At 41.6% G+C, this 26461-nt stretch overlaps 1 protein-coding gene across 1 annotated transcript; it reads left to right on the forward strand.

Moving 5' to 3' along the window:
- The first annotated feature begins 2037 nt into the window (after positions 1-2037).
- SYT4 (synaptotagmin 4) lies at positions 2038-19139 on the forward strand. The gene is made up of 4 exons (XM_083466143.1): positions 2038-3714; positions 6955-7769; positions 12407-12527; positions 14141-19139. The coding sequence occupies exons 1-4, from the start codon at positions 3681-3683 to the stop codon at positions 14446-14448; spliced, it is 1278 nt and encodes a 425-aa protein (XP_083322269.1). The 5' UTR covers positions 2038-3680; the 3' UTR covers positions 14449-19139.
- The last annotated feature ends 7322 nt before the right edge of the window (positions 19140-26461 follow it).

Raw genomic sequence — 26461 nt, forward strand, 5'->3', positions numbered from 1 at the left:
TGCTCCATAGCTCTAATGGGCACCAGCAGATAGATATGGTCCCTGATCTCTTCCACTGCAAACTACTGTGAATGCATTGATGGGTCACGGAGAGCATCTATATTATTCCTCTCTCTGTATGCCTGTAACATAAAGCTGATGTTCTTTAGACGGGCAGATCAATAAGGCTCAATGCAATTGCAGAACATATTGCATATTGATGTGCTGGTTTTGTTGTGTTACTATTTGGCCACGGTTGTAGCTAAATAATGATTCACTATCATACTTTTGTTTAACCTGACTTTTTTGTTATTTTGCTTTGTTTTTTAACTATCATTTTGATCATGGGTAGCTAACTGTGTCTTGTCTGGCTGTGAGCCTGAAATTAAATGAAATTATGTCCCACGACTCACCATTGGGAGAAGTATGACTTTGAGATGTCAGTAGGGGAGGGTGGACCAGACAGATGGAAGTGTGTGTGTGTGTGTGTGTGTGTGTGTGTGTGTGTTTTAGCAAAACAACACAGAGAGGGAGGGGGAGTAAAGTGGGATCAATCCAGATAATGCCTTTTCTTTCCTTTCGTTATTTATTTCCAGGCACTCACACAGAGCCTTTGAGGCCTGATCCTTTCACAGGGACGCGGGTGGCGCTGTGGTCTAAACCACTGAGCCTAAGGCTTGCCAATCGGAATGTCAGCGGTTCGAATCCCCATGACGGGGTGAGCTCCCGTTGTTCAGTTCCAGCTCCTGCCAACCTAGCAGTTTGAAAGCACGTCAAAATGCAAATAGATAAATAGGTACAGTTCTGGCGGGAAGGTAAATGGTATTTCCGTGCGCTGCTCTGGTTTTGCCAGAAGCAACTTAGTCATGCTAGCCACATGACCCGGAAAAAACTGTCTGTGGACAAACGTTGGCTCCCTCAGCCAGTAAGGCGAGATGAGTGCCGCAACCCCAGAGTCATTCGCGACTGGCCTTAACTGTCAGGGGTCCTTTACCTTTTACCTTTCACATTGGTGGACACTTTAAACATAACACATGGGACAAATCTATCTGGGAAGCTGACTGCCTAGGCATCCCCCCATATAGTTTAAAGTTCAACCATGGCTGAGCTGTAACCACACAATCCATAGAAACTGTGGAACTTGTTCTCATAGGAGGCAGTGACCGCTACCAATGTTGATGGTTTAAAAAAAGGATTAGACAAGCTCATGGATCAGAGGGCATGTTTCCATGAGGAGCTTTTCTTCCTGGTTTGGCTGATCAACACACAGTTCACTACCTTGGCTTCAGCTGGGTGGACATGCAACTGACCCTCAGTTCTCACCAAGTGCCTAGCCAAGGATGTTCATATCATGACCCAATCATATATCCAAAGTGTGCCAAAACATTCCCTAGTACAGCAATGAATGACAAAGTCCCTGTTCACATGGAACACTGTGCATCCCCATGTACTCTCCTGCCAGTGTGGTGTAGTGGTTAAGAGCGGTAGTCACGTAATCTGGGTAACCGGGTTCGCGTCTCCGCTCCTCCACATGCAGCTGCTGGGTGACCTTGGGCCAGTCACACTTCTGTGAAGTCTCTCAGCCCCACTCACCTCACAGAGTGTTTGTTGTGGGGGAGGAAGGGAAAGGAGATTGTTAGCCGCTTTGAGACTCCTGAAGGGGAGTGAAAGGCGGGATATCAAATCCAAACTCTTCTTCTTCTTCTTCTACTCTCCTGGGTTGAATCTGATGTTTCAAGAATGAACACAACAAGAAAATTGGTAACGAACAGCAAGGAGACAAGTCAAGAGCTGAGCTCTGTTGCCTTCCCTTGATAATGTTACTGTTGAGCAAGAATGGTTGAAATTTAACTATGTTTTACTTTACTTTCTATTCTTGTGTGTAGTTGTCCTAGTTGGGCAAGCATGAATATGGAGGGAAGACACTAAAGATTATGCACTTGTGCACACCAGAGTTATAAAGTATTTGGAAGAGTGGGGTAGTTTGGCTTTTATTTTGATGTGGGGCAAGGCTTAATTGGCTCCATAGCTCAGCTCATTAATAGTGATTTTGAGCATGTACAGAGCTCCATTCTCTCATTATACACCTAGCCCCAAACCATACAGGACAACTTCCAGGTCAGAGGATATTATTCACAGCAGCTCAGTGGCTGCATTGGATGCAGAATGTCCCACGCTCAAACTCTGGCATCCCCAGGAAGGAATGTGGGGGAGGGGACTGCTGCATGAAAACCCAAAGAGCTGCTTCCAGTCTGTGTAGCCAACACTGTGCTAGATGGACCAAGAATCTTACTGTAGTATTCCGCACATGATTATACATTGGTGCATTCAACACACATGCTATTGTACACCCAGTCTGTACCCATTTTTGAGGAGCTCAGCCCACATGTTGACTTTCAAATTCACTACCATATGTGGATAGTCATTCACACAAACATATGTACATGTGCATCACATAATGTGTGAAAAACACCAGTCCTCATGACAGCATCTTTCACAGTCCAGTGCTAATCGTGTAACTCCCATTGAGCTCAATGGGGCTTACATTGCTGTCTTGTATTAGAAATGATTCAGTGAGCTAGGTTCATCTTTTTTTTAAAAAATGAATATATAGGGGAGACTATTTGCCCATGGAAACTTCATGGTACCAACACGAATAAGAGTTTCTGCCCTCCCCTCAAATAGTCTGGCTACTCCCATGAAGGATATAGGCCATTTGGCAACTCTGGGTAATTTAGAGTTTCAATTTTATATGTTTCTGGGAAGTAGAATATTGTGTATCAACTATGTTGTGAATCAAAGCTGTTTTGTTTTTTTAAAAAAAGATTTTGTTATGAAAAGGTTTTGTGTGAAAGAGAAAAGCGGGGGGTGGGGCTAGATACAACAGAATAAAAATGTAGTCTGTTAGAAGGGGATGATACAGATATTGCAGTAACTCCCAGAAACACAAACGTTCCACTTCCTGCAGTCTTCAATGAGAACCAAAACCGTTTGGCAATCCAGTCAAACCAAGCGTTTCATCTTAGAGAGTGGGAGAGAGAGAAGAACAGAAAAGGCGCGGATCTGGGTCATTCGCCTTCAGGGCTTTCGTCTTCTCCATTTAGAGCACCGTCACAGAAAACATGGATAAAACATTAATAATATATACTTAAAAAAAAAAAAAAGTCTGACTGTGTCTTATAAGACATTGGGAGATTTGGCCCTAGAAATTAGCATTGCCGTCTGTGTCCGACTGAGAACGTGAGCTAATCTCCTGCAGCAGAGCCGTTAAAATAATTGATGAATGTGTGCCGGATTCCCAGGAGTGGGGAGAAAGGGGGGGAGGTACTGATTTCAGTTCTGTAGCGTCAGGATTGCGTCAATTTGGGTTTCAACCACGTCTTCAGTCTCAGAGCTCAGTTAGTCAGAAGATCTGAACCACAGGACAAGGGCTCACGAATCAGTGTTCAGGAAAGGAGGACTGTACTAGACCCTCCCTCCCCTTTCCCCCCACCCATTCCTCTCTACCTCCTCCTCCTCCTTCTAAAAGCTTCCCGATCTTTCAGGCTTGTGTTTTCATCACGTTGGAAAACAAGACTCCCTTGGTTGTGTGTGCGTATATGCGTTTTCTCCCTCCCTCCTCTTCAGTGAGCGGCTGAGCACAGGGGCAAAAAAAGGAAAGAGCGGTTTCAGCACCTTGGACAGAGCGCGCAGCAAGCAACATGGCTCCGATTGCAGCCAGCCGGGAAGAATTTGGTAAGCGTCTTCTTTAAAAAAAACCCGATCTTGAAGGCTTGATTAATTTCATTTCATTCAGGTGCTTTGGAAAAGGCGATTATATGACTACTATTTCGGGTTCCTGGGGGAAAGCCAGCGCTGGAAAGCTAAGGCTGTGCCTGTGCTCTGATATGAGCGACGTCAGTCGCCTCTCCTTAAAAGCATCCTTTATATGATGCATGGGTTTTACAGAAGTTTGACACCCCTTTTTTATTAGTTCTACAGTTTATTGATTTCCGCTGTGCTCTTTCTATAGCTCCCAAAAATTCAGAAGTAAAATATATGCACCGTGAGGTGTGTCTTTTGGGGTGGGGGTGGGGAGTGTCTGGAGAAAGATACTGTTTGTTGTGATCTGTCTTTAGAGAAGAATCAGTTACATGCATTTCATTCCAAATCCATATTCTACATGTTCTCAGGATAATTGCCATAACTGCTTCTTTCAAGAGAGGAACAGATAGATATTTACTCAAATAGATTAGTCATCCACCCACCCACTCATCTGTCCATAGGCTCTCTCTCTCTTCCTCTGCAACTGTCTGTCTCCTGTCATTAGTGATGTTGCTAAGGGAGTGTATGCAAAGTACCCCTCCCTTTAAAAAAAATGCTTTGAACTAAGTATTTTGTGTGTGTGTGCACAGAAACTAAAATTAAACCCTGGTTCTCTTCTCATATTCAAAGTAGGCAATTAAAAAAAAAACACTTTTCTGCACCAATATATCTCCTCAAACTTTAAATAAGTAGGCTCATTATCTTTTAGACCTAGAGAGAACTGGATACATTTATATAAATAAAGTTGTTTTCCTCCCCTGTCCCTAGAGGGTGGTTCAGCTCGTGACCACTTTACCTTTTTACCTTACTTTTATTCATGTTGTCCTGATAGCTATCATTGCCATATACCAGGATAGCAGCACAGCTCCTCCACAGTCAAAGTGCACCCGAGACTGTGAGAGTAAACTGTAAGTCATAGATGTCAGTTCCACTAGCCTCTAGATGAAGTTAATAGGAGTTTAAAATTATGTTGGCATAGTTGAATTCTTTGGGTCCCAACTCAAACTGGATCAGTTCATATTTGTGCCGTGTGTCTAGATTCTGCCCCTTCCAGTTAACACTTTTGTAATCTGTCCTACTCACTTTCAGAAATAGCACATTTTCAAACCAGTCTACCATTTCCATATAGCTGCTATAATACCCAAGCAATTGCTTTGCCATATGAAAACAGCAAGGAAGGCAGATTGTAAGCCCACTGGCAGCTATTGTACAGCACATTTAGTTTTGATTTCGTCTTGTATCACTCCCCCCTGGGTGTTTCTAATTTCATTTGTGACAGCTTGCTCACCTGATAACTGACTTTATGAGGATAATTAATATAAAACTGTGGCATTCTTCCTCTCAGAGGCTGGGGTTGTAACTTGCACCATCATTCCTGCTGCTGGAGACAATACTTCGGCATGCAAGCTTCAAAAGAGTATTTGCAAATATGTCAATTGGCCATTAAAATCTGTTCAGCCGAGTTAATGATCCAGCCTGGCCTCTTTCCCAAAGCATCTTATGCAACTGTCATTACCTCACTGTTGATGGGTTGTGTCTTGTCTCCTACCCCATATTTTGTATGAAGAAAAAGTGACCCAGACCACATAAATGTAAGGGGTGGAACTGACCCAGTGACCAGTGCTCTACCCCAAAGCATGGTTGTCTGCACACTAACCCATTCCCATGCCCTGCATGTAGTAAGTTCATTACAAATCTACTCTAATCAAAAGCAGTCAGCCAGAGTGAGAAAAGATCTCCCATGCTAACAGTTCTATAAAAGTGGCAAGGTAGGTACTGAGAGGTGATGCTAACTCTTCAATAGCTTATTTATATGTGGGACCCTTCATTTCTCCATGGATCCGATTAAAAACAATTCAAGTCATTATTTTAATGCCGAGGTTGGGTGTGCAAGTCTAGTGTGTGTGTGTGTGTGTGTATCCCCCTGTTGTTTAAATTGGAGATCAGGGATCTGCTTACACAAGTTCGGGAGGCTCATTCTGCATCTCAAGCAGAGATTTACTTATCCTTTCAAGGGAATTGTTCGTTCACTCTCTCTTAAACAGAGAGGATGCTGATCATTTGTTAGAACACCAGCACTCTTGCTACCTTCCTGCATAAGCAATGCCATTGCATTAATATTTCATGAGTCCCCCATTTCGCTTGGAGAATGTGGACTTAGCCTTGATTGGTGCTACCAGCGTGCGGTACTTAGACTCACTTAGAAATGTTACTTATGGACAGAATTGGATTTCCAATTAGTGGCGTTCATTTGGCCCTGCACTGCTTACTCATGAAATGCTAATGCTCCTCTTTTATCCATGCGCCAGATGTCATTGCAGCTTTCATGCTATTTTCCCTATTGCCATTTGGAATGTGGGCTGATTCATACGAGTGATGGAAAGAAGTTCTCGGGAAATTGATTTACTTGCCACGGCTGGAAAATGTGCTTCCTTGAAATGTTGTTTTAGATGCCCTCATCTCTGGGTAGCTTTGAACATCTTTTTGCCTCTGCAACCAGATAGATCCAATGCTTACAAAATATTAGGTGCACAGATGGATTTAAACATGCACTTGTATAATGGACAAGTAGCACAAGATGAAATGGCTGGCTGCATATGTTCAGTGTTGCATAGAAAACTGACACCAGGCTGATGGCAAGAATATCCTAAGACACTAAGTTTTGCATTTCCATGCCAAACACCAGTCCCTTCCTGCAATGAGGCCATGCAAATATGTACCTTCTTGAACACAAAGGGAAATCCGTCATATAAAAGTGGATGTCATGCATATGACTAACACATATTTCAAATTCTCTTTTATCTACTTACACTAATGTGAAGGGTGTAGGAGGGAGCTAGAGATGTTTATATGTGTACTGAATTCATAAATTTTATATGGGGCAGCAGCAAAACTGAACAGAAGCATGTCAGTTGTTATAATCACAATTGTTGAACTGTATTTGTTCCAGGTTTGCATGCAACAGCAAACATGCCCAGCCAGAGTTTTCGATACACGTTCATACCTGCAGGGGGCACAACATGAATAGGCTTTATTGTTATAAAGTATACCTAGCAGTTCATTCTCCCTGCTTCACCAGCTGGCTCACCTTTGCATAGTTAGTTTAACTACTGCTTTCAACCTCTGAAGTCCGCCGTTCATGCATTTGTTGCCATGTGCTTTGACTTGCAGATGAAATTCCAACTGTGGTTGGAATCTTCAGCGCCTTTGGGCTGGTCTTCACTGTCTCCCTCTTTGCTTGGATCTGCTGCCAACGCAAATCTTCCAAATCAAATAAGACCCCACCTTACAAATTTGTTCATGTGCTGAAGGGCGTCGACATCTATCCTGAGAACCTCAACAGCAAAAAGAAGTTTGGGGCAGAGGACAAGGAAGAAGGCAAGAGCAAGCCGGTTATGCCAAAGACCTCTCTCCACCTTGACCTGGAGAAACGAGATCTGAACGGCAATTTCCCCAAAACAACCCCCAAAATACCAAACTCCTCAGATCTCGAGAACTTCACTCCAAAGCTCTTTCCTGAGAGGGAAAAAGATTCTGTCTCCCCTGACAGCCTGAAGTCAGTTACTTCCATAACTTCTGAAGAGAAGCAAGATAAATTAGGGACTCTCTTCTTCTCCATTGAGTATAACTTTGAGAAGAAGGCTTTCATGGTGAACATCAAGGAAGCACGTGGCTTGCCTGCCATGGATGAACAGTCAATGACTTCTGATCCATACATCAAAATGACGATACTCCCGGAGAAGAAACACAAGGTGAAAACTCGAGTACTGAGAAAAACATTAGACCCAGCTTTTGATGAAACCTTCACCTTCTATGGAATCCCTTATACTCAAGTCCAAGATCTGAGCCTTCACTTTATGATCCTAAGTTTTGACCGATTTTCCCGAGATGACATCATTGGAGAAGTTCTCTTTCCTCTGTCCGGGATTGAGTTGTCTGAAGGAAGGATGCTGATGAACAAGGAGATCATCAAAAAGAATGTTAGGGTAATTGATCTTGAGTCATATTTTGTATTATCATCTTATTTCGCCTGCCCTATCTCAGCACATAACAGTTTTTCTAAAGGCAGAATCTAAGTATAGCACGCTGACAACAGCCTACATGCATCTTGAATATATAAAATAAACTAGAGAGTCTCAACAATGTGAAAGGAAGTCTGCCTATATCCCCATTTCATTTATCTCAACAAGGGTTCTTAAAATATCTAGGTATGATGGCCCAGTTTGTCTATTGATAAATCCTCAGAGGGAAGGGACTTCATCAGTCAAGTGCAGAACAGATATTATGCAGAGCTCGTAACAGTGCCAGTTCTACAGAATGAAGCAGTAGAGTGGGCATAAATGGGATAAGGCGGAAAAAAACATGTCTGTTATTCATGTATTTAATTATTTATTATATTTATTTGTCACTTTTTTACACTAAAGTATCTAAAAGTGACTTACCTTTATACCATGGCTGAGAAATGTTGTCGTGTTCCAACCCCCATCAACCCCTGCAGCCATAATGGCCTGTGGTTAGGGATGGTGAGAGTTTAGTCCAGCAATATCTGGAGAGCCACAGGTTCCCCATATCTGTGATATACCATCACACTGGAGGCATCATCTGTGGGCTACGATGTAATCTAGTGTCTTGTTACATTCAACAGTCTTAAAAATGAAATAAATAAAAAATCACCGGGGGGGGGGGCTGATTAGGAACAGACAGATAGAAGCTGGGAGACTTTAACCCATTGGATTGTTCCATTTTTCCCCACTCAAAATGATCCCTCCTGCTTTTACTTGTCCCTCTGTAGGGTTCCAAACAGAGGTAAATTAAACTCTTAAGCCCTTCTCCTTCCATCTTAGGTCTACAGTCCATGACCTACATTTGTAAATCCGCTAGGTTAAAATAATGTTATGGGCTCATTGAGTTTCCATGTGGTGAGAGGTTTCAGGGGGATAGACAACACTGTATCAACCTTTCAGCTTTGTGATCAAGAGTACCTGTGACTTGGAAACCCATTGTGATGAACTAGAAGATTCCCACTGTTTTCTGTGAGTTTTAAGCAGCAACTCAGTGTGTGATCCTGCAGCACGTAATTGTTACCAGTGGGATTTCTGCATCCTATATATACTGGTAGTGGATTTAATTATCTGAGTGCAGATCCATATGCAGTACAGCATTTTGTTGGCAGGTCCTACCTGTGCATAACTGAAAGTCGTATTGGAACACTAACTGCTATTTCCAACAGTCACAAGAAGTTCTGTTGAAGTTCTTGGATGAGGTGGGAATGAAGTGCTCTAGATTATAGAGTAGATGTGGTCACCATGTGGCCCTCTGGATGTTATCAGACTCCAGCTTCCACCACCTGTTATTATTGGCCATGCTAGCAGGAACTGATTAGAGTCCAGCAATATCAGAAGACCCAGTCCTAGCCAAGATTAGCCAGTCATAGTCAAGTGGTCTGGGCCACTTCATGCTTCAGTTGGAAAATCCATTGTAATCTCCCTTTCCCTCCCTCCCTCCCTGAACATTCTTAAAGATTGTGGCATTTGAAAATGGCAATCTCACCTGCATTCTGCAATGGAACTTATCCCCTTGAGATTCTTCCTTCTCCTACCAGTGTAGACTTAGCTTGGATTACTTTGAATCCAGGAGACAGTGCAAATTTTAGCAGGATATCTTACCTTAAGTGTCTCACAACAAAAGTGGAACTCAGGTCTGGTTCAGGCAATGTTACTTTTAACACTTACTCAACACTTGTCTCTCAGGAAAATAAATAAACAAATAAATCCCCTCAGTGGAAAAGGAGTGGTGTGAGCTCCTATTGGGTGATATAAAAGTGCTATTGACAATGATTAACTCATTATGGCCCATTAACACATGCTGGCTACAGTGGCAACATGGATATGCAAATCTGACCCAAAACAACATATAACCTAAAGTTTGTTGGATCAATAGGTTCATGAGTTGCAGCCAAATGCAAACTCTATATCTAGGCAGAAGTTGTTCTGTTTGAATCTGAAGTCCTTGAACAAAGACCAATATAGTTACATTGACTTCATCAGTGCAGGAAAATCAGTTTAATCTAAGTTCTTAACCAAGTGGTGGGCTGTAACAGTGCAATCAACATTGCAATAAAGTCAATGGCAAAATAAAAATAAAAATTCTCCATCAATTTCTGTGGCTATGAGTATTAGCCTGCATCTCCATGGCTATGATCCATATGCAGTTAACCCTGTTCTCCCTCTTTGTGTCACTTCCTTTCCCCCCTCCCACTCCACCTAGTAGGTTATTATGGGAGTGGCAGATCACTCTTGCCAGGGGGTTGAGCTAATAGTTTACAGATGGATTTCTTTCCCCAGGGGTATGTACCAACCACAAGATTCAGTTTGGTCCCTAATCCTGCACTTCAGAAAATAGGCCACTTTAAGTATTTTGTAGGCTGCCCAATTCAGCACAGCATCAAAGTTTGAGTCTGCTTTAAGAAAATTGGGTTTAATCACCATCACCTCCTGGAAATTACTATTGGGAATATTGGGAAGACAAGCTATATGTATTTTCCCTGTTGACAGAAGCGAATGAAATTTTCAGGCATAATAGCCTCTCCAGAGTGGATAAAACCTTCCAAATAACAGGCAGATGGGTCTAGGCTTTTATTTCATTTTCTGCTGCTGTGCAACTTTAAAGTTTGTTTTTGTTTTGTTTTTTAAGAAAAGGTATAAAGTTTTCCATTTTCCATTTGGCAGAAAATGATGGATTTTGCAGGCATAGGATATGCAAAAGGATATCTGCAGAGATTTATATTCCAGCCTTTACAATTTTTTGGGGGGGATAACAATATCAATCTCCTGTGACACTTTCTGGGCAATTGCTCTGAAAATAGCAGATATGAGAGGTGTTCCATTGGTAAGAAATCTGCCAAATTTCAGACAAGTAGGTCAAAGGGAATTTGTGCTAGGCTTCTTTAAAATTAATTGGGATTCACTTTTGAGGTAAAATATTTATCTCTGATTATCTGTCAATGACAGTAAAGCTCTCCCTCCCTTCTCCCTTCACATTTGCCTTTGTGATTCCTCACTCTCACTCCCAGCATGTCACTTTCCTTATATGGTAAACTTAGAGACATTAGTTTTGCTTTCAGCAGACAAGTTTTCTGCAGTTCTTTTTTGTGATTCTGAGTCATAAAGACACCACGAGAAGCTTTGTATTGTCGTCTCTTGGTTCGGGGTCCCTTAGATAGATATCAGACAAGTTCAGAGTTCCTCAAAAGCAACTCACTTTGGCTCAGGATTTATCCATATCTACTGCACATCTAAATTCCCTCCTCCTCCTTCCACTTCTCTACTGATTTTGCCTTTTTTCCTGGTTCCACCCACCACTGCTTCTTTCCACCTTCTGGTCACACCTACCCTATATGTAATTAGTCCATTGGGCATCTCCAGCTCTCTGGACAAAAGTTGCCAACTACTGAATTAACTCATGGTACTTGCAAAACCAAAATCTGAGTCATCGAACAATTTAGTTGAAGTTACCAGTAGTTCATTATGTCTCAGCTGGCCAATCAGGGTAAGCATGTTTTAGGATAAAGGCATTGGTGTTTTGAATATTAGTTGTTCCGGCACCAATCCTGAGCATTTTACTTTGATGTAAGGCACATAAAAATAAGGGGGCTTGCTTCCAAGTCAGTGTCTTTACTGTGTGTTTGTAAATTGATTTGGAAGTCACTTCAACATAAGTGGAAGCCCATTTATTTTTTTCAAAAAAATTCCAAACCTAATAGATGTCTCAAAGCCTGGGCAACCCATAGCCCTTTCCAAGAACCTGCCTGTGTATTGACTTTTTAGTAATTGCTTTCAAAAGATCAAGCGTCAAATCAAATTGCTTCTGTGTGTACCAAGCAATATTCCCATCTGCAGCTTTTATGGTTTTTAATGCAACAAGCTCCTGTATGTGACCTGGAGTGTTGAAGCTTCCATGTTTTCTATTTTCATACTTAAATATTTTCCTCTAGCAAGGGGACTATATTGGTTTTGTAGTGGGGGGAGGATAGAGATCTGATTTCTACCTTACGTTCTCATAAGTCCATCAAAACACTAATTTGCCAGATGCTATTTGTGACAACATTTCAATAGACTGGCTGGCCAAGGATTCAATATGCTTTAAAACCACAAATATATATAGTCATAGTTCTGAGTTGCCCATCTAGTAGCAGATCTGCACATTTTTTGGGTGGGGTGGGGTAGGGTGAGGGTAGGGTAATCCCAGACGGATAGCTATCTTCAAATATTTGAAGGGCTGTCACAATGAAGATGGAGAAAGCTTGTTTTCTGCTGCTGCAGAGGGTAAAACTCACACCAATGGATTCCAATTACAAGAAAAGTGATTCCAGCTAAGCATTGGGAAGAACTTTCTTGTGGTAAGAGCTGTTTGACAGTGGAACAGACTACACCAGAAAGTGGTAGACTCTCCTTTATTGGAGGTTTTTAAGAAAAGGCCAGATAGATATCTGTCAGGGATTCTTTAGCTGTGATTCCTGAATTGCAGAGGGTTGGTTTACATGACCCTTAGGATCCCTCCCAACTCAACAATTTTATGATTCTTTGATGTCTGCTACATATGAGCTATCTTTCTAATCCTCTAGAAGTCTTCCGGACGTGGCGAGCTGCTGATTTCTCTCTGTTACCAGTCTACAACAAATACGCTCACGGTGGTGGTTTTAAAGGCCAGACACCTACCCAAAGCTGATGTTTCTGGATTATCAGGTAATTTCAAAATGCTGCATTATTACATGCATATATTTGGATTTATAATTAACACTGTCATAGACTTAAGAGCTTGGACCAAGAAGTAGCAAAGGAGTAGGAGCTGTGCCCTCCCTCCTTCGCTCTATTCAGTGTGGGCCCTGGCTAGTCACCTGTTCAAGGAGCTGAGTAGGAATATTTTGGGTGGCAGTTCTTTCATTGACCTTTAGGGACCTCATTTTTGGTTTGCTCCACACCAGGTTTCCTCAACCTCGGCCCTCCAGATGTTTTGAGACTACCATTCCCATCATCCTTGACCACTGGTTCTGCTAGCTAGGGATCATGGGAGTTGTAGACCAAAAACATCTGGAGGGCCAAGGTTGAGGAAGCCTGCTCCACACTGTTGGGTAACTTGATTGACAATTTGGGGAGCAGCTGGGATTTGTTTCTCATTGAGCATGGAGTCCAGGCAGGTGAGGAAGTTGGGAAGAATAATTGTAGACATACTATGGGATTATTGGGTTAATGGCACCCTTTAGGGATCTGCCAGTGCTTTATGCCTGGGGGGGATTTAATGGGGTACCCTTTAGATCTGCCTTTCACATTTTGGGTGAACTCTGGGCAGTAGAGCCTAGGTGTGCTTCTACCCATGACTCACCTAGCAATGAGGGAGTCCTTCCCCACCCCTCCTTTATGAGGAGCCACAGACTGCAGCTGTGTCATCTATTCAGTGGTCTACAGCAGCGGTTCTCAACCTGTGAGTCCCCAGATGTTGTTGGACTGCAACTCCCATCATCCCTGAGCTCTGGCCTTGCTAGCTAGGGGTGATGGGAGTTGTAGTTCAACAACATCTGGGGACCCACAGGCTGGTCTAGAGGGAGGTTTCCCTACCAATTAGATGGAATTCTCACCTGCTCATCTTTTCTGAATTTTTGGTTACTTGGATGTAAATATAAGCTATCTCCCAAAATTTTTGTCGGAAGCCTGCTTTACAGGTGTGGGGGCCAGGTAACTGGAGTGGAGCAGGGTGGTTCTGCCCATCCCTCAAAGAACCAAGAATCATAGAATTGATTCTATGATTTGGAAGGTACCCTGAGGGTCACCTGAGTCCAACCTTCTGCAATGAAAGTGAAAGAGAGTGAAAGATCATGAAGAAAATGTGACATGCCAAAAGATCCATACAAGATGGGGCAACTAGAGGAGAGACCAGGGCATCTGGGGGGAGGGTATCTGATCCCTGGAGCGGAGACCAGCACATTGTTGTGTCTACTGGGGGACAGAAGAGCAAGAGAAATGTGGCTTACTGGTGATTGCAATGGGGTGCATTAGTGAGAGCTCCAGATTATGCTGTTGTACCTCCAGTTCTGCCAAGCTTCTCACCACCTTGTCCCTTACTGGTAAATGCAGCAACCAGTGGTCAGGTAGAATTATTATTATTATTCATTGGAGCTTTTCCCCAGTGGACAAAGCTAATCTTACCAATCAGTTCTAGCTGGATTCTCCTGCACAGGAATAACTGGTAGAGATGAAAGCATGGTGAGAACCTTAGTGCAGGGGAAGACAAGGAAGTCTGGACTATTGGACTTGGTTCTTCAGTAGTGTGATATTGGTTGGATTTTGCTTGTCTTTTGCAGACCCCTATGTGAAAGTGAACCTATATCACGCCAAGAAAAGGATCTCCAAAAAGAAAACCCACGTCAAGAAGTGCACCCCCAATGCAGTGTTCAATGAACTTTTTGTCTTTGATATTCCTTGCGAGGGTCTTGAAGAGATCAGCATCGAATTCTTGGTTTTGGATTCAGATAGGGGATCCCGGAATGAAATCATTGGCCGGTTAACCTTGGGGGCTTCGGCAGAAGGAACAGCAGGAGAACACTGGAAGGAAATCTGTGAATATCCTAGGAGACAAATTGCCAAATGGCACATGTTGTGTGATGGCTAACAGCGGAAACAAGAGGTTGGAACTTTTAAGCAAAAATTCCATAGGCAAGGATCAGTTTTCTTTCTTTGCAATGTATAATCACAGGCTTGTGACATTTTTAAAAGGACATTTTTTGTTATTGTTATTAGGACTGAAATGAATTATCAAAACAGAAGGTAACTAACTTTTCTCAATCAGTTCAGGCTCTCTCTTTTTTCTTTTGCAAGCTATACAGAAAGTGACGTAATATCATCAGAGGTTCATATTCTACTGGAGTTTACACAGCTATAGAGACACAAAATGCTGTAAACACAATTAAGAAGTCTTGTTTTTTTATTATTAAAGTACCAGGAATCCTAGATTACTGCTGTCACCCAGATGAAGATAATCTCACTAATATGTGTTGCTAAGTCTAGAAGCACCTGCATTTTGTAAAAGTTTAAAATAAAAATCTGGAGAAATGGAGTGTATGGGGAGGGCAATCCCTTCAGCATCATAATGTGTCACAAACATTATTTTATGGAAACTCAACCACTTTTCATAAGGTTGAGTATTTATACTTTGAGCAATCCAAAAACTCAAGAGATTTTTGTCAAGCCACACTGCATAGCTATGGTCCACTTTGTTAATTAACCTGTGAGATATAGTTTAGATTTCAAAGAGAGAAAGAGAGAGGTTGGTTCCATTAGCTTACATTCAAATACTCTGTAAGTATCCCCCCAAAAAACTCACTTTGTTTAATAAAGGGCTTAGACACTGATGTAGGAGAGTGTAAATTTTACAGTATGGTTAGGATTTGTGCTTCAAGTATAGCCTGTGGTGGGATTACTTTAAGTTTTTGGCCAAAAAAAGAAAACGAAACAAAATATTGAAAATTTATAACCAATTGAAAATACTGTAGTGTTATATCTTTCACCCGGTGTATTTTGAAACAATTACTGTTTGAACTGAAACTTATCCCTTATATGTTTCTGTTTGATTATTCTAAAAACAAAATTAAAAATCCTATAAAAAATTTAAAAAGAGAAGAGATACGTACAAAGCACTGATCCTGCAAAAAAAATAAATAATCCATTCTAAGTGGGTAAAGATTTAAAAGTGGGTTTTAGCAGAATCAGGCTCTGGAGCAAGCTTTATACCTCATGCTGACTAATGTGTAAATGAGCTGTTTGACCATAGAACTCACTTAATTAGCTGTCATTCATGCCACTGGGCAACTGGGTAGAACTCTGGAGGGTGGGTGGGTAATATTAGGATCATAACATGATGGTATGCATGTGATAATAGGATCAGGATTTTTTCCCCAGATTAGGAGGATGAAGTGTAATTTAAGACCAGGCCAGCCCAACTTGTGACCTGCCAAGCCAAACCCAGGTATGTGAAGTGTCCTGCTAACTACTTGCTTGAGGACCCACCAGGAAAAAAATGCATCCTCAGGCCAATATTAAAAGCAGCTTTGCTGAGCCCCTAAGTGGGCTGGTTTACATAGTTTGTGGGTTACATTCTACTTGGTCGATTGCAAATTGTGTTGGCTCCTCACAAAGGAAACAAAGGCGTGCGCACATGCACACCTATTGAAATCCTGTGAAACTTATTCATGTGTTTACACTAGAAACCATTTTTTTTAATCTGTCAGATTAGCACAATTGTAGTAGTAGAGTTTCTTATCCTGTCCTCTTTGGGTAGATACTTGAGATACAGGAGTATCCTTTCTGTAGATATTATGGTTCTGCAGTGGGGTGGGGTGGGTTTGGATGCTACTGAAGGAGATTCTCCAGAATCAGATTTGCCTTTGTGTGAGTTTTTTTTATAAAGTCCCATTGAGAAATGTATGCGAAGAACACAGTGATACATACTCGTTGCTTTGGAAGTTCCTAGGTTGATCCTGCAAGCAGGAGTCATCAAGGATCTAATATCCTTATTATGGGATCCTTCCTGCAAGCACAATGCGGATAATCCAGCCTGATATAGCATTTTCCAGGCATGTGTCTCTACGGAAATCATTCTCAATGGGCTGCAGTGGAGGCAAAGGTTATGTGGAAAGTTAAGGATGAGAGTCTTGCTTTGTTGAAAGGGTCACAGGTTCATTCCCTTGCTGTAATTGTGCCCCAATGCTTTGTTTGGAGAACAGGATTGTGACAATTGTTAAAGTGTTGGAAAGGAGAACATGTTGCAAAGCTACTTTCTCATAGCTCTGTAGTGTACTGAAGCAGCATGTTTCTACACTAGATCTAGTGATCTGTTTCAGATGTGTGTGTTTTTATCCACTGGTCATAAATACTGAGGTCTTTGGGAGTTTCAAGCCAATCCTAGTCCTAACCCTATGTCTGAGTTATACCCAGGAGTAGAACATTTGGAATTAATGGACCAAAGATTATCATGCCTATCACTGGATAGGCCTAATGATGGATTGTTTACCTACCTAACTATGACTAACACTCAGTACAACCCTCAGTAATAACCAAAGGGTCCAATATTATAGGTTAGGAAAAGTCAAGGCAAAAAGACATGTCTTTACAAGATATCTGAAGCAACTGCTGGGTAATAGACAGTAGGGCTTTCCAGAGTGCAAGGGTGGTGACAGAAAAATGCCTCTTTTGAGGTCACTGTCCTGTGATATTCTGTAAGGTGCCAATGATCTAAGTGATCTTATAGGTCTGTACAAGGACAGGCAGCCGTTCATGTGACTTGATGCAAATGTTTGATATAAGGGTACCACTCTCATTGACCTTAATGGGACTTAACTGGCTGAAACCCAAGTACTTTAGTATTACTGAATTGTGGATCAGAACCATCATTCCTAAAAGCATAGGAAAGGGGAGAAGGACGAGACCCATGGTGGATTAACAGTGGAATTGGGTTTCTTCTGGAGGTTTGTGTGGTTGCTTTTCTTCTTCTTCTTTTTTAACCAGAGCCATAATTTGGCCAGAACAGGATGAGACTGGAATGTGAAATATGCAACAAATATTACTGAAAGAATTCCATTTGGGGTCTTTCGGGTTTTTGTGTTGGTAATTTATCCAGGTTTTTGAATGATGTGTTTGATATAATGGTGTTTATATAAGGTCTAAGGCATTTTCACAACATGCTTTTTATGAAAATGCTCTATGTACAAAGAATAATAGTAATGCAACTTGTGTGTATAAAAATTTCAAATCTATTTTGTTTTGTTCAGGCTATTTGTAGGCCAAAATCAGTCCAGGCTTGAAATCCTCAGAATGTTTACTCTAAGGTAGTCCCAGTAAAATTATGAATCACTTCTAAAGCTCTATGAAGTCAACAGAGATACTCCAGAAGGCCTTGATGAGCTTTAGAGGAAAGATGTCGGTTAATGCATGAGCAGTCCAGTGATCTGAATAGTCAAAATTGGCAAGTAATGTTCACTTGGACAGTAGATGTACTAAGAATTTAGGAGGGAAAGAGCATGTGATCAAATCTTAATCAAAAGCTAGGTATTCTACATTCATGTTGGACAGAATGTTGCCATCAAGGCCACATGTTGAAAGGTCTATGAGCTTGACATTTCATCGGGACTGATTTAAGATAATATTTGAATAATAATACTTGGCTAGCCTAGTGGTTTTCAGATGGAATGCTGGGTTCCTTGTAAGTTCATCTAAATTTCCCAGTGATAAGTCTTGCATTGGAGGAGAAACCTTCCTTAAAGTTCTCTACCATCAATGGTCTTCTCTAACAATGGGCTATATCCAACACTAGTCATGCTCAGAGTAGACCCATTGGAATGGATATACATTACTAACTGAGGTCCATTAATTTCAGTGGGTCTGCTCTGGATATGGCTAATGTTGTCTCGAAAGCACTGCATGGGGAAACATTCAAACTTCTTGTGTAGCTATGGTTAGATCTAGAGGTCTGGGCAGCAACTAATGCAAACTAATGCAAACTAAGTCTCATGACTTAGAGGGTTTCCCAGAATTTGTTGCAGCATGCAATAGGTCATGCAGAAAAAACTTATTAGACCTAGAAAGTTTGAAAATATGTGTTCTAAGCCCTAGCTAACACAATAGACCTAGTTATCTTGTTTGATGATAGGCTTTAGCCACCAGCCCTAGTGGCCAAATAACTCTTAATATGCCTTGTTTTCTTTGTTTCTGAATAAAACCTAGGGTTGTGACAATCTGTCATTTTGCCACCCAGTGGTTAATATCTGCTTTAAGTGGCCTGAGGGGTAGTTTTCCTACTGGTGGGATAAGAGCTATCCCAGTAGAGAGATCAGTTCTTTTTACATTGGGCAAATTGTATATAGGGTCCCTTTTTTTAGCTCTTAAGAAACGTTTGTCTTGCAAAGTCCAGTTGTTAACCCAGATGGGACTGAAATACATGTGACCATGCCTTTAAGAAATGGGGGAAAAATCTGTTTTATAAAGTATTTGGTTCTTAATGTGAATATCTTGAAATCTGTTAAGGATAATGTCCTGTATTAAACATGTAAAATAATGTTTGTCTAAGTAGCTAACAACAACAACTTCTACTACTAATACCATGAAGCAAAATATTACCCTGAATGGGAGGTTATTCATGTTTGGAGATCTGTTGTAACTCAATAACCAATTTGTTAATGATGTTGTACATTCAATAGAAGTTCTTTGGGAGGAAGCATGGATGTTGGAGGATTTGTATGTCTTTTTTTGTGCCAGATCTGTATGTTGTGCCATGTATGTAAGACAAGAATAAACTGCTACTTTCATTCATCCCATCCCAATATAAATATTTTTTTGCAGATGCATGCTAATCTGCTTTTAATTTTATTTTAAAGAGTGAAACTCAGTGTGAGTTTTTAAGAGACCCTGTCTACTGTCATGCACCACAACAATGCTCAAAAACTTGTCTGAAGCACCCTACATGCATTATAAATTAGTCACTATAAGAACTCTATAAGGTAAAAAGCACTCATTATATTTTAGCCCTCCATATTGCAGATGGAGGAAACTGAGGCCAAGAGGGGATGGTTTGTCTATGCCCACTCAGTGAGTTGATATAAAGAGGTGAGATTCAGACCAGGAGCTCCCTGCTCCGCAGATCAGCCTCTTAGCCATAAGTCTACATCTATGACATCTTACTTACTTCATGGCATCATCAAGGAATACATAAACAGAGACCTAACATGGTAAGCCCTGGAAGGGACTGGTTGAGAGCCAGGAAGGTGATGCTAACATTAGTTCCTTCATACCTTCAAACAGGCCACTCTGAACATGTGATCTGAATAACTAGAATAAGAATAAGAATAAGAATAAGAATAAGAATAAGAATAAGAATAAGAATAAGAATAAGAATAAGAATAAGAATAAGAATAAGAATATCTTTATTGTCATTGCCCCCTTCGGGGACAACGAAATTACTTGACTGCTCCATAAAAACACTAATTAAACAATACAATATAATACAGCAAGGGAGATTAGATGACTTTCAAAGTCTGGGCTTCCCATTCAGGGCCGAGATTGCTCTGGAGAAGAAGCTGTTCTTAAGACGGCTCGTTCTTGTCTTCATCGACCTGTATCTCCATCCCGACGGCAAGAGCTCGAAGAGACAGTGACCAGGATGCGATGGATCTTTTACTATGTCCAGTGCCTTCCTATGGCACCTTGTGGCATAAATCTGCTCTAAGGTGGAGAGTGGGCAGCCAATAATGCTCTCTGCTGCCTTAACAACCCTGCACAACCCCATCATAGAATCATAGAATCCTAGAGTTGGAAGAGACCACAAGGGCCATTGAGTCCAACCCCCAACTAAAAGCTATTTTATAAGTTCATCTGGAAAACCAGAGTTAGGACTAGAGTTGTTGCCTTCATTTATCTTGAACCTTTGAAGGTGATTTGGAAATTGCAACTAATCCAGAATGTGGCAGGCTGAGTAGCCTCTGGGGCCATATAACACCAGTCCTAAAGGATCTACATTGGCTCCCAGTACAATTCTAAGCACAATTCAAAGAGTTGGTGCTGACCTTTAAAGCCCCAAATGGCTTTGGCCCCAAATACCTTAAAGGAGCATCTCAACCCCCATCATTCAGCCTGGACATCATAGAATGCCCTCCTATCAGATGTCAAGGAGATAAATAACTAGCTGACTTTTAGAAGACACCTGAAGGCAGTCCTGTCTAGGGAAGCTTTTTAATGTTTTATTATGTTCTTATATCTGTTAGAAACTGCCCAGAGTGGCTGAGCAACCTAGTCAGATGGGCGGGGTACAAATAATAAAATTATTTATTATTTAGAGCATACCTTGAGTCAAAAAAGCTGTTTCTCCTGGAACATCTGATAAATTTTGAGAGGCGTGTACATTAGGAGAAACATGCACTAAAATGCCAATGAATTTTCTCAAGATCTTTTTAAAATAAATAAATACATAGAAAACATATGTGGAAATGTGGAGGGCTGAATTCAAGATCAGAAAAGTGAGTAACTGAGAAAAACCAAAATTGACAGATTCACACATTCCTATGTTCAGCTGTAGGCACATAGAGTTCTTTCAGACTAATTTTCTCCATGTGGTCACCGAATGGATGTGGCTGGCATGTGGGGCTGTTGGTGGGGAACTCAATTCATTCCATGTATTATCTGAACATGTGCGGGGGTTTCTTGAGAATGGCCACCATCTCAGACAAATCAATAAAATGGTTCATAGGTGCATTCTATTCATGAACAAACAGTTACATAAACAAATCACCAGCTTATGTTGCAGTCCCCAAGTAATAAGCAATATGTCTGAGGCAGCCTTATAGGAGTAGCCATTGTGATTTCTCTATCCAACACTCGCCATGAAGAGCCTTAAGAATTAAGTATATCCACAGAAAACATTCTGATTATACGATGTATATTTATGCAGACCAGAGCCGTAAATATTTTAGGCAGAATTTTGCAAACACAATTGACTCCAAAGAAGCATTAAAAAAGGATTTCACAAATATCAATAGCGTTATTGATTACTTTTCAGTACTTCCCTGAGAAATTGATTGCCCTTATAACAGTGTAAAAGAATACATTTTCAGGACAGGCATTAACTTATCTTTTTAAAGCTGAGGTAGGGCATCTAAGGCCCAGGGTATCTATCTGGCCCTTGAGAATTGTCTCATGAAATGCCCCTTCCCCAGGTAACATCTCCTTCTCCTCTGTGCCCTAACAAAGTGTGTTTGCTTGACTTGACTGTGTCCTTAAACTGTTACCTTGTCCCCCAAGATAGATATGTGCATGTCCCCCAAGATAGATATGTGCATGTTGAAACCACTGACTTTCATGTGGCTGGAATGTGCAAAGCTAAAGGTAGGATCTCTTGCTCCATCCACCATGTGCCCCATGAATGGTTGCCCACTAGGCAGTGAGGCCCCCAGGCTTAAACAGGTATCCTACCTCTGTTTCAAAGTAACAGCCAGTGAGTGTTGATTCAAGGTATGCAATCAGGAACACCTGGGGCTATGATTGTCCAGAAAAAGGCTCAGTTTGAATGGAAACGCTTTTAGTCCTTCCGGGTCAATAGGAAACTTAAGGTAGTCTGGCAGGGGTGCCATCTCACCCTCAGGATTGTGGGTGCCCACCACTGCAACACGGACATGAGACATCACATGCACATGCCTGCACATAGTGTGTGTGATGTCATCTGAGGCCCCACCCCCCAGAAAAGGGTGCCTTGCTGCCTGGCTGGAGAGGGTGGAACTGAACTGCTACTCTCTTGGAGGCAGCACCGCTGCCACCTACTGGCTTTTCTCATTGACTTTGTGGGTGCCCAACCCCCCACAATTATACTATTGTGGGTGCCCAAGCAGCCACTCCCCCCTGAATTTGGCTCCTATGCTGTCTGGGTTGGCGTTACCATTTATTTATTTAAAATTCATGTTCATATCTTTTCAACATCTAGGTTTCAAAAAATATTCAAAATGCAAAATTTAAAACATAAATGAAACTTCAAATATAAATTTAAACAAAGAACATCAGAAAATTAATGTGCAAAATTAAATTGGAGGCCACGCAAACTATTAAGATGCCTGCGTAACAGAATGTCAGCAGGTCACATTTGCCTCATAATTGTCTTTTCATACTAGAAAATGCTGGCCCTGTTCAATTTGTGCCACTCACACAGCTGTTAAAGAGCCAAGGCACAATTTACTTTGTTTCTGCACTTTCTTGCTGCAAGCTGTATGAAGAGACGGAAATATATTCAGCAGGGAAGATACACAGAATGCCTCACATTCCTTCCTTCTAACTGCTTAGCAACAGTGCCTAAGCAACCCTAGTAGTGCCTCCACCCCTGCCTAATAAGCCTTAGAACGTTGCTTCCACATTTTACTTTATAGGTGTTCAATTGACTTACATACATATACATTGATTTTGTGTGTGTGTGTGTGTGTGTGTGTGTGTGTGTGTGTGAGAGAGGGAGAGAGAGAGAGAGAGAGAGATCAGGCCAATTACTGTTGCAGGAGGCAAAACAGGGAAATGAATGTGAAGATGAACTAGAAATCAAAGTTATACCCCAAGTTTAACTTAGTGTACCTTAAGTTCCCCTGCTTATTTAACTTATATGCAGAATTCATCATGCGAAAGGCTGGGCTGGGATGAATCCCAAGCCGGAATTAAGATCGCTGGAAGAAATATCAACAACCTCAGATATGCAGATGACACAACCTTGATGGCAGAAAGTGAGGAGGAATTAAAGAACCTTTTAATGAGGGTGAAAGAGGAGAGCGCAAAATATGGTTTGAAGCTCAACATCAAAAAAACGAAGATCATGGCCACTGGTCCCATCACCTCCTGGCAAATAGAAGGGGAAGAAATGGAGGCAGTGAGAGATTTTACTTTCTTGGGCTCCATGATCACGGCAGATGGTGTCAGCAGTCACGAAATTAAAAGACGCCTGCTCCTTGGGAGAAAGGCGATGGCAAACCTAGACAGCATCTTAAAAAGCAGAGACATCACCTTACCAACAAAGGTCCGTATAGTTAAAGCCATGGTTTTCCCAGTAGTGATGTATGGAAGTGAGAGCTGGACCATAAAGAAGGCTGATCGCCAAAGAATTGATGCTTTTGAATTCTGGTGCTGGAGGAGACTCTTGAGAGTCCCATGGACTGCAAGAAGATCAAACCGATCCATTCTGAAGGAAATCAGCCCTGAGTGCTCACTGGAAGGACAGATCGTGAAGTTGAGGCTCCAATACTTTGGCTACCTCATGAGAAGAGAAGACTCCCTGGAAAAGACCCTGATGCTGGGAAAGATGGAGGGCACAAGGAGAAGGGGACGACAGAGGACAAGATGGTTGGACAGTGTTCTCGAAGCTACAAACATGAGTCTGACCAAACTGCAGGAGGCAGTGGAAGACAGGAGTGTCTGGCGTGCTCTGGTCCATGGGGTCACGAAGAGTCGGACACGACTAAACAACTAAACAACAACACCTTAAGTTCACTGTTTCCCAAACTTGGGTCTCCCACTGTTTTCAGACTATAATTTCCATACTCCCTGACCACTGCCTTGCTAGTGAGGTGTGATGGGAGTTGTAGTCCAAAAATAGCTGCAGATCCAAATTTGGGAAACACTGCTTTAGTTGATGTCCTTATAGTTCATTCCAATGACTGGTACCAGTTCATACTCTTCCTCTGTCTAGCACAGTAATGTGATTGCAGTTGCTCCCAGGGTTTCAGGTAGAGATCTGTCCCATGACCTGCTACCTAATCCTTTTAACTGAGCCTACCAGGGATCAAGCTTGAGACATGTGATCTGCCCCTAAGCGGTGATCCCTCCACTGTTGCATAATATGACTTTTTCATTTGAAGTTCATTACACTGAGAAGCTAACTGAATGTGTCCCTTGCTGCAAAAACCAACTTAAAGCGTATGACTCCACTGTGTATCGAAAGTTCCCCCCACCCCACCTCCCTATTCAAATCTGAAATATTAGGACTGAAAGGATATCCTGGAAACAGGAGGCTAAATTATTTACTGAGAGTCATTTAAAAAACCATTGCGTCAATTTGTTTTAATTTTGTGTCCTTCCCCACTGTGCACTTAGGTAAGTGAAATGCCCAAACTGCTTTAAAGCATGAAAAATCCCATTATCTAGCACAGCGCCCATGCTCTCTTTTTATTCCTCACAATAAATTTAAATGAAATACACATTATCTGAATTGGTAGTTGCTATCAGAGCTGAAAACAAACACATTCACCTTTAATCTTCATGCTATATTACCCTTTTGCAGTTCATACCCATCATTTGTGGGCTTCCTCGGCAATTGAGACATCTGAAAAATGATGCCTTTCACAGAGTGCTCTCTCTCTCTCTCTCTTTCTCTCCCTCTGCATGAATTCCAACACCAGGAAAATGTACGAGTTTATAGAACAAAAGGAAATGCATCCACCAAATGGTGGAAGCTGGTAATGGGTGAACTCCCTTGCCCTGGGCGAATGGTGCTCTCATCCAGTAGGGCAACCTAATAAAAAGCCTTAGAAGTTAAGAAGCTGCATTTTATCCATTGGTCAATCTAGCTCAGCCTTATCTCCATGGACTGGCAACAGTTCTCCAGGTTTATGGTATCCCTGTGTAGAGGTGTTGGGGGTTGAAATCTTATTCATGCAAAGCAGATGCTCTCCCACTGAGCTTTGCCCCTTCTTCATTCATGCTTCACTATGGTGACACAAATTCCTCCATTCATCTACGTATTCAACCACTCTTAGTCATGATGATGCCTGAAACACACAAGACTTAGCAAACTGCCTTACTCTGAGTAAAGGCCCTGAGTCCATTTAGCACAGTACTTTCTACATTGATTGTTGCTGGCTGTCCAGAGTTTTGGATAGGGAAACTATATATTCCTAAAATCACTGCATAGTTGATTGGCTAGAGTTGCGCAGTTGGGTAGAGCATGGTGCTGATAACACCAAGGTTGCAGGTTCGATCCCCGAATGGGCCGGATCCGGCCCCTGGGCCTTAGTTTGCCTACTCATGGACTAGAAGATCCTCAGGTTCCCTTCAGTTCTAGGATTCTAAAAGTTTATTTGTAATAATTTTTCAATGTGACTTGTAGTATTCAATATTCTAGCCAACAAGATTTCTCCCCCCCCCCCGGTCTGTGTTGTTAATGAATATTTTTCTATTTTTAATTCAGCAGTCATTTTAATGATTGTCTTTGCTATGTTTTTAGCTTGTTGTATTTTATTTGCATAAGCTGCCTTACATCCCAGACTGGGGGGAAAGGTGAACATGACTAAATATAAGAAGAAGAACACTCCTGCCTGGAGATTCCAGGGGATGGACCCAGAACTTTTTGGATGCAAGGCTGAGCAATATCCTTTCACCCTGCTCCCCCAGGATGGAGTTGGGGTGATATGTATTATGCTGAGATAAATTTGGACAAACACAAACTCCTGTGTTGCAAAATGTAACAATCTACAAAAATGCCAATGCAACAGGCTGGCTAATAACTGTTAGTGAATATATAATTGGTTATGATGTCATTCAAAATATATGAATAAGCCACCTCAAAACAGTATATATATATCATACAACACATCTCACAAAATATACAAGTAACTACGAGTTGTTATATGTATCAGAGTCAAACAAAGAATCAAACAAATCAATGAATAGCCAGGAATGCCAAGCCGTCTCTCAAAGGAAGACGTCTCTCCAAAGTCTCAAAAGGACAGTATATCCGGAATAGTTCAACTGTTTCGGGATATACTGAATAATTATCAATGAAATATTCATACTAGTAGGGATCATGCTAGTGGATCAGTGCTCACTGAATAGTGTAGCTGCTGATGCTTACAACACAAATGCATAGTTCATATTAAGTTGACCATAAAGTTGAGACTTTTAAAGAGGAGACTCTTGAGAATCCCATGGACTGCAAGAAGAGCAAACCTATCCATTCTTAAGGAAATCAGCCCTGAGTGCTCACTGGAAGGACAGATCCTGAAGCTGGGGCTCCAATACTTTGGCCACCTCATGAGAAGAGAAGACTCCCTGGAAAAGACCCTGATGTTGGGAAAGATGGAGGGCACAAGGAGAAGGGGACGACAGAGGACGAGATGGTT

Source organism: Podarcis liolepis, assembly GCF_965112155.1.
Source record: "Podarcis liolepis genome assembly, chromosome: 11".
Classification (NCBI taxonomy): Eukaryota; Metazoa; Chordata; class Lepidosauria; order Squamata; family Lacertidae; genus Podarcis; species Podarcis liolepis.

Excerpts from the sequence above, each read along its gene's own strand:
- SYT4 (XM_083466143.1), top strand. The coding sequence starts at position 3,681 with ATGGCTCCGATTGCAGCCAGCCGGGAAGAATTTG. Across the intron at positions 7,770-12,406 it reads TCATCAAAAAGAATGTTAGG|AAGTCTTCCGGACGTGGCGA; the intron begins GTAATTGATCTT and ends CTAATCCTCTAG. Across the intron at positions 12,528-14,140 it reads TGATGTTTCTGGATTATCAG|ACCCCTATGTGAAAGTGAAC; the intron begins GTAATTTCAAAA and ends TGTCTTTTGCAG.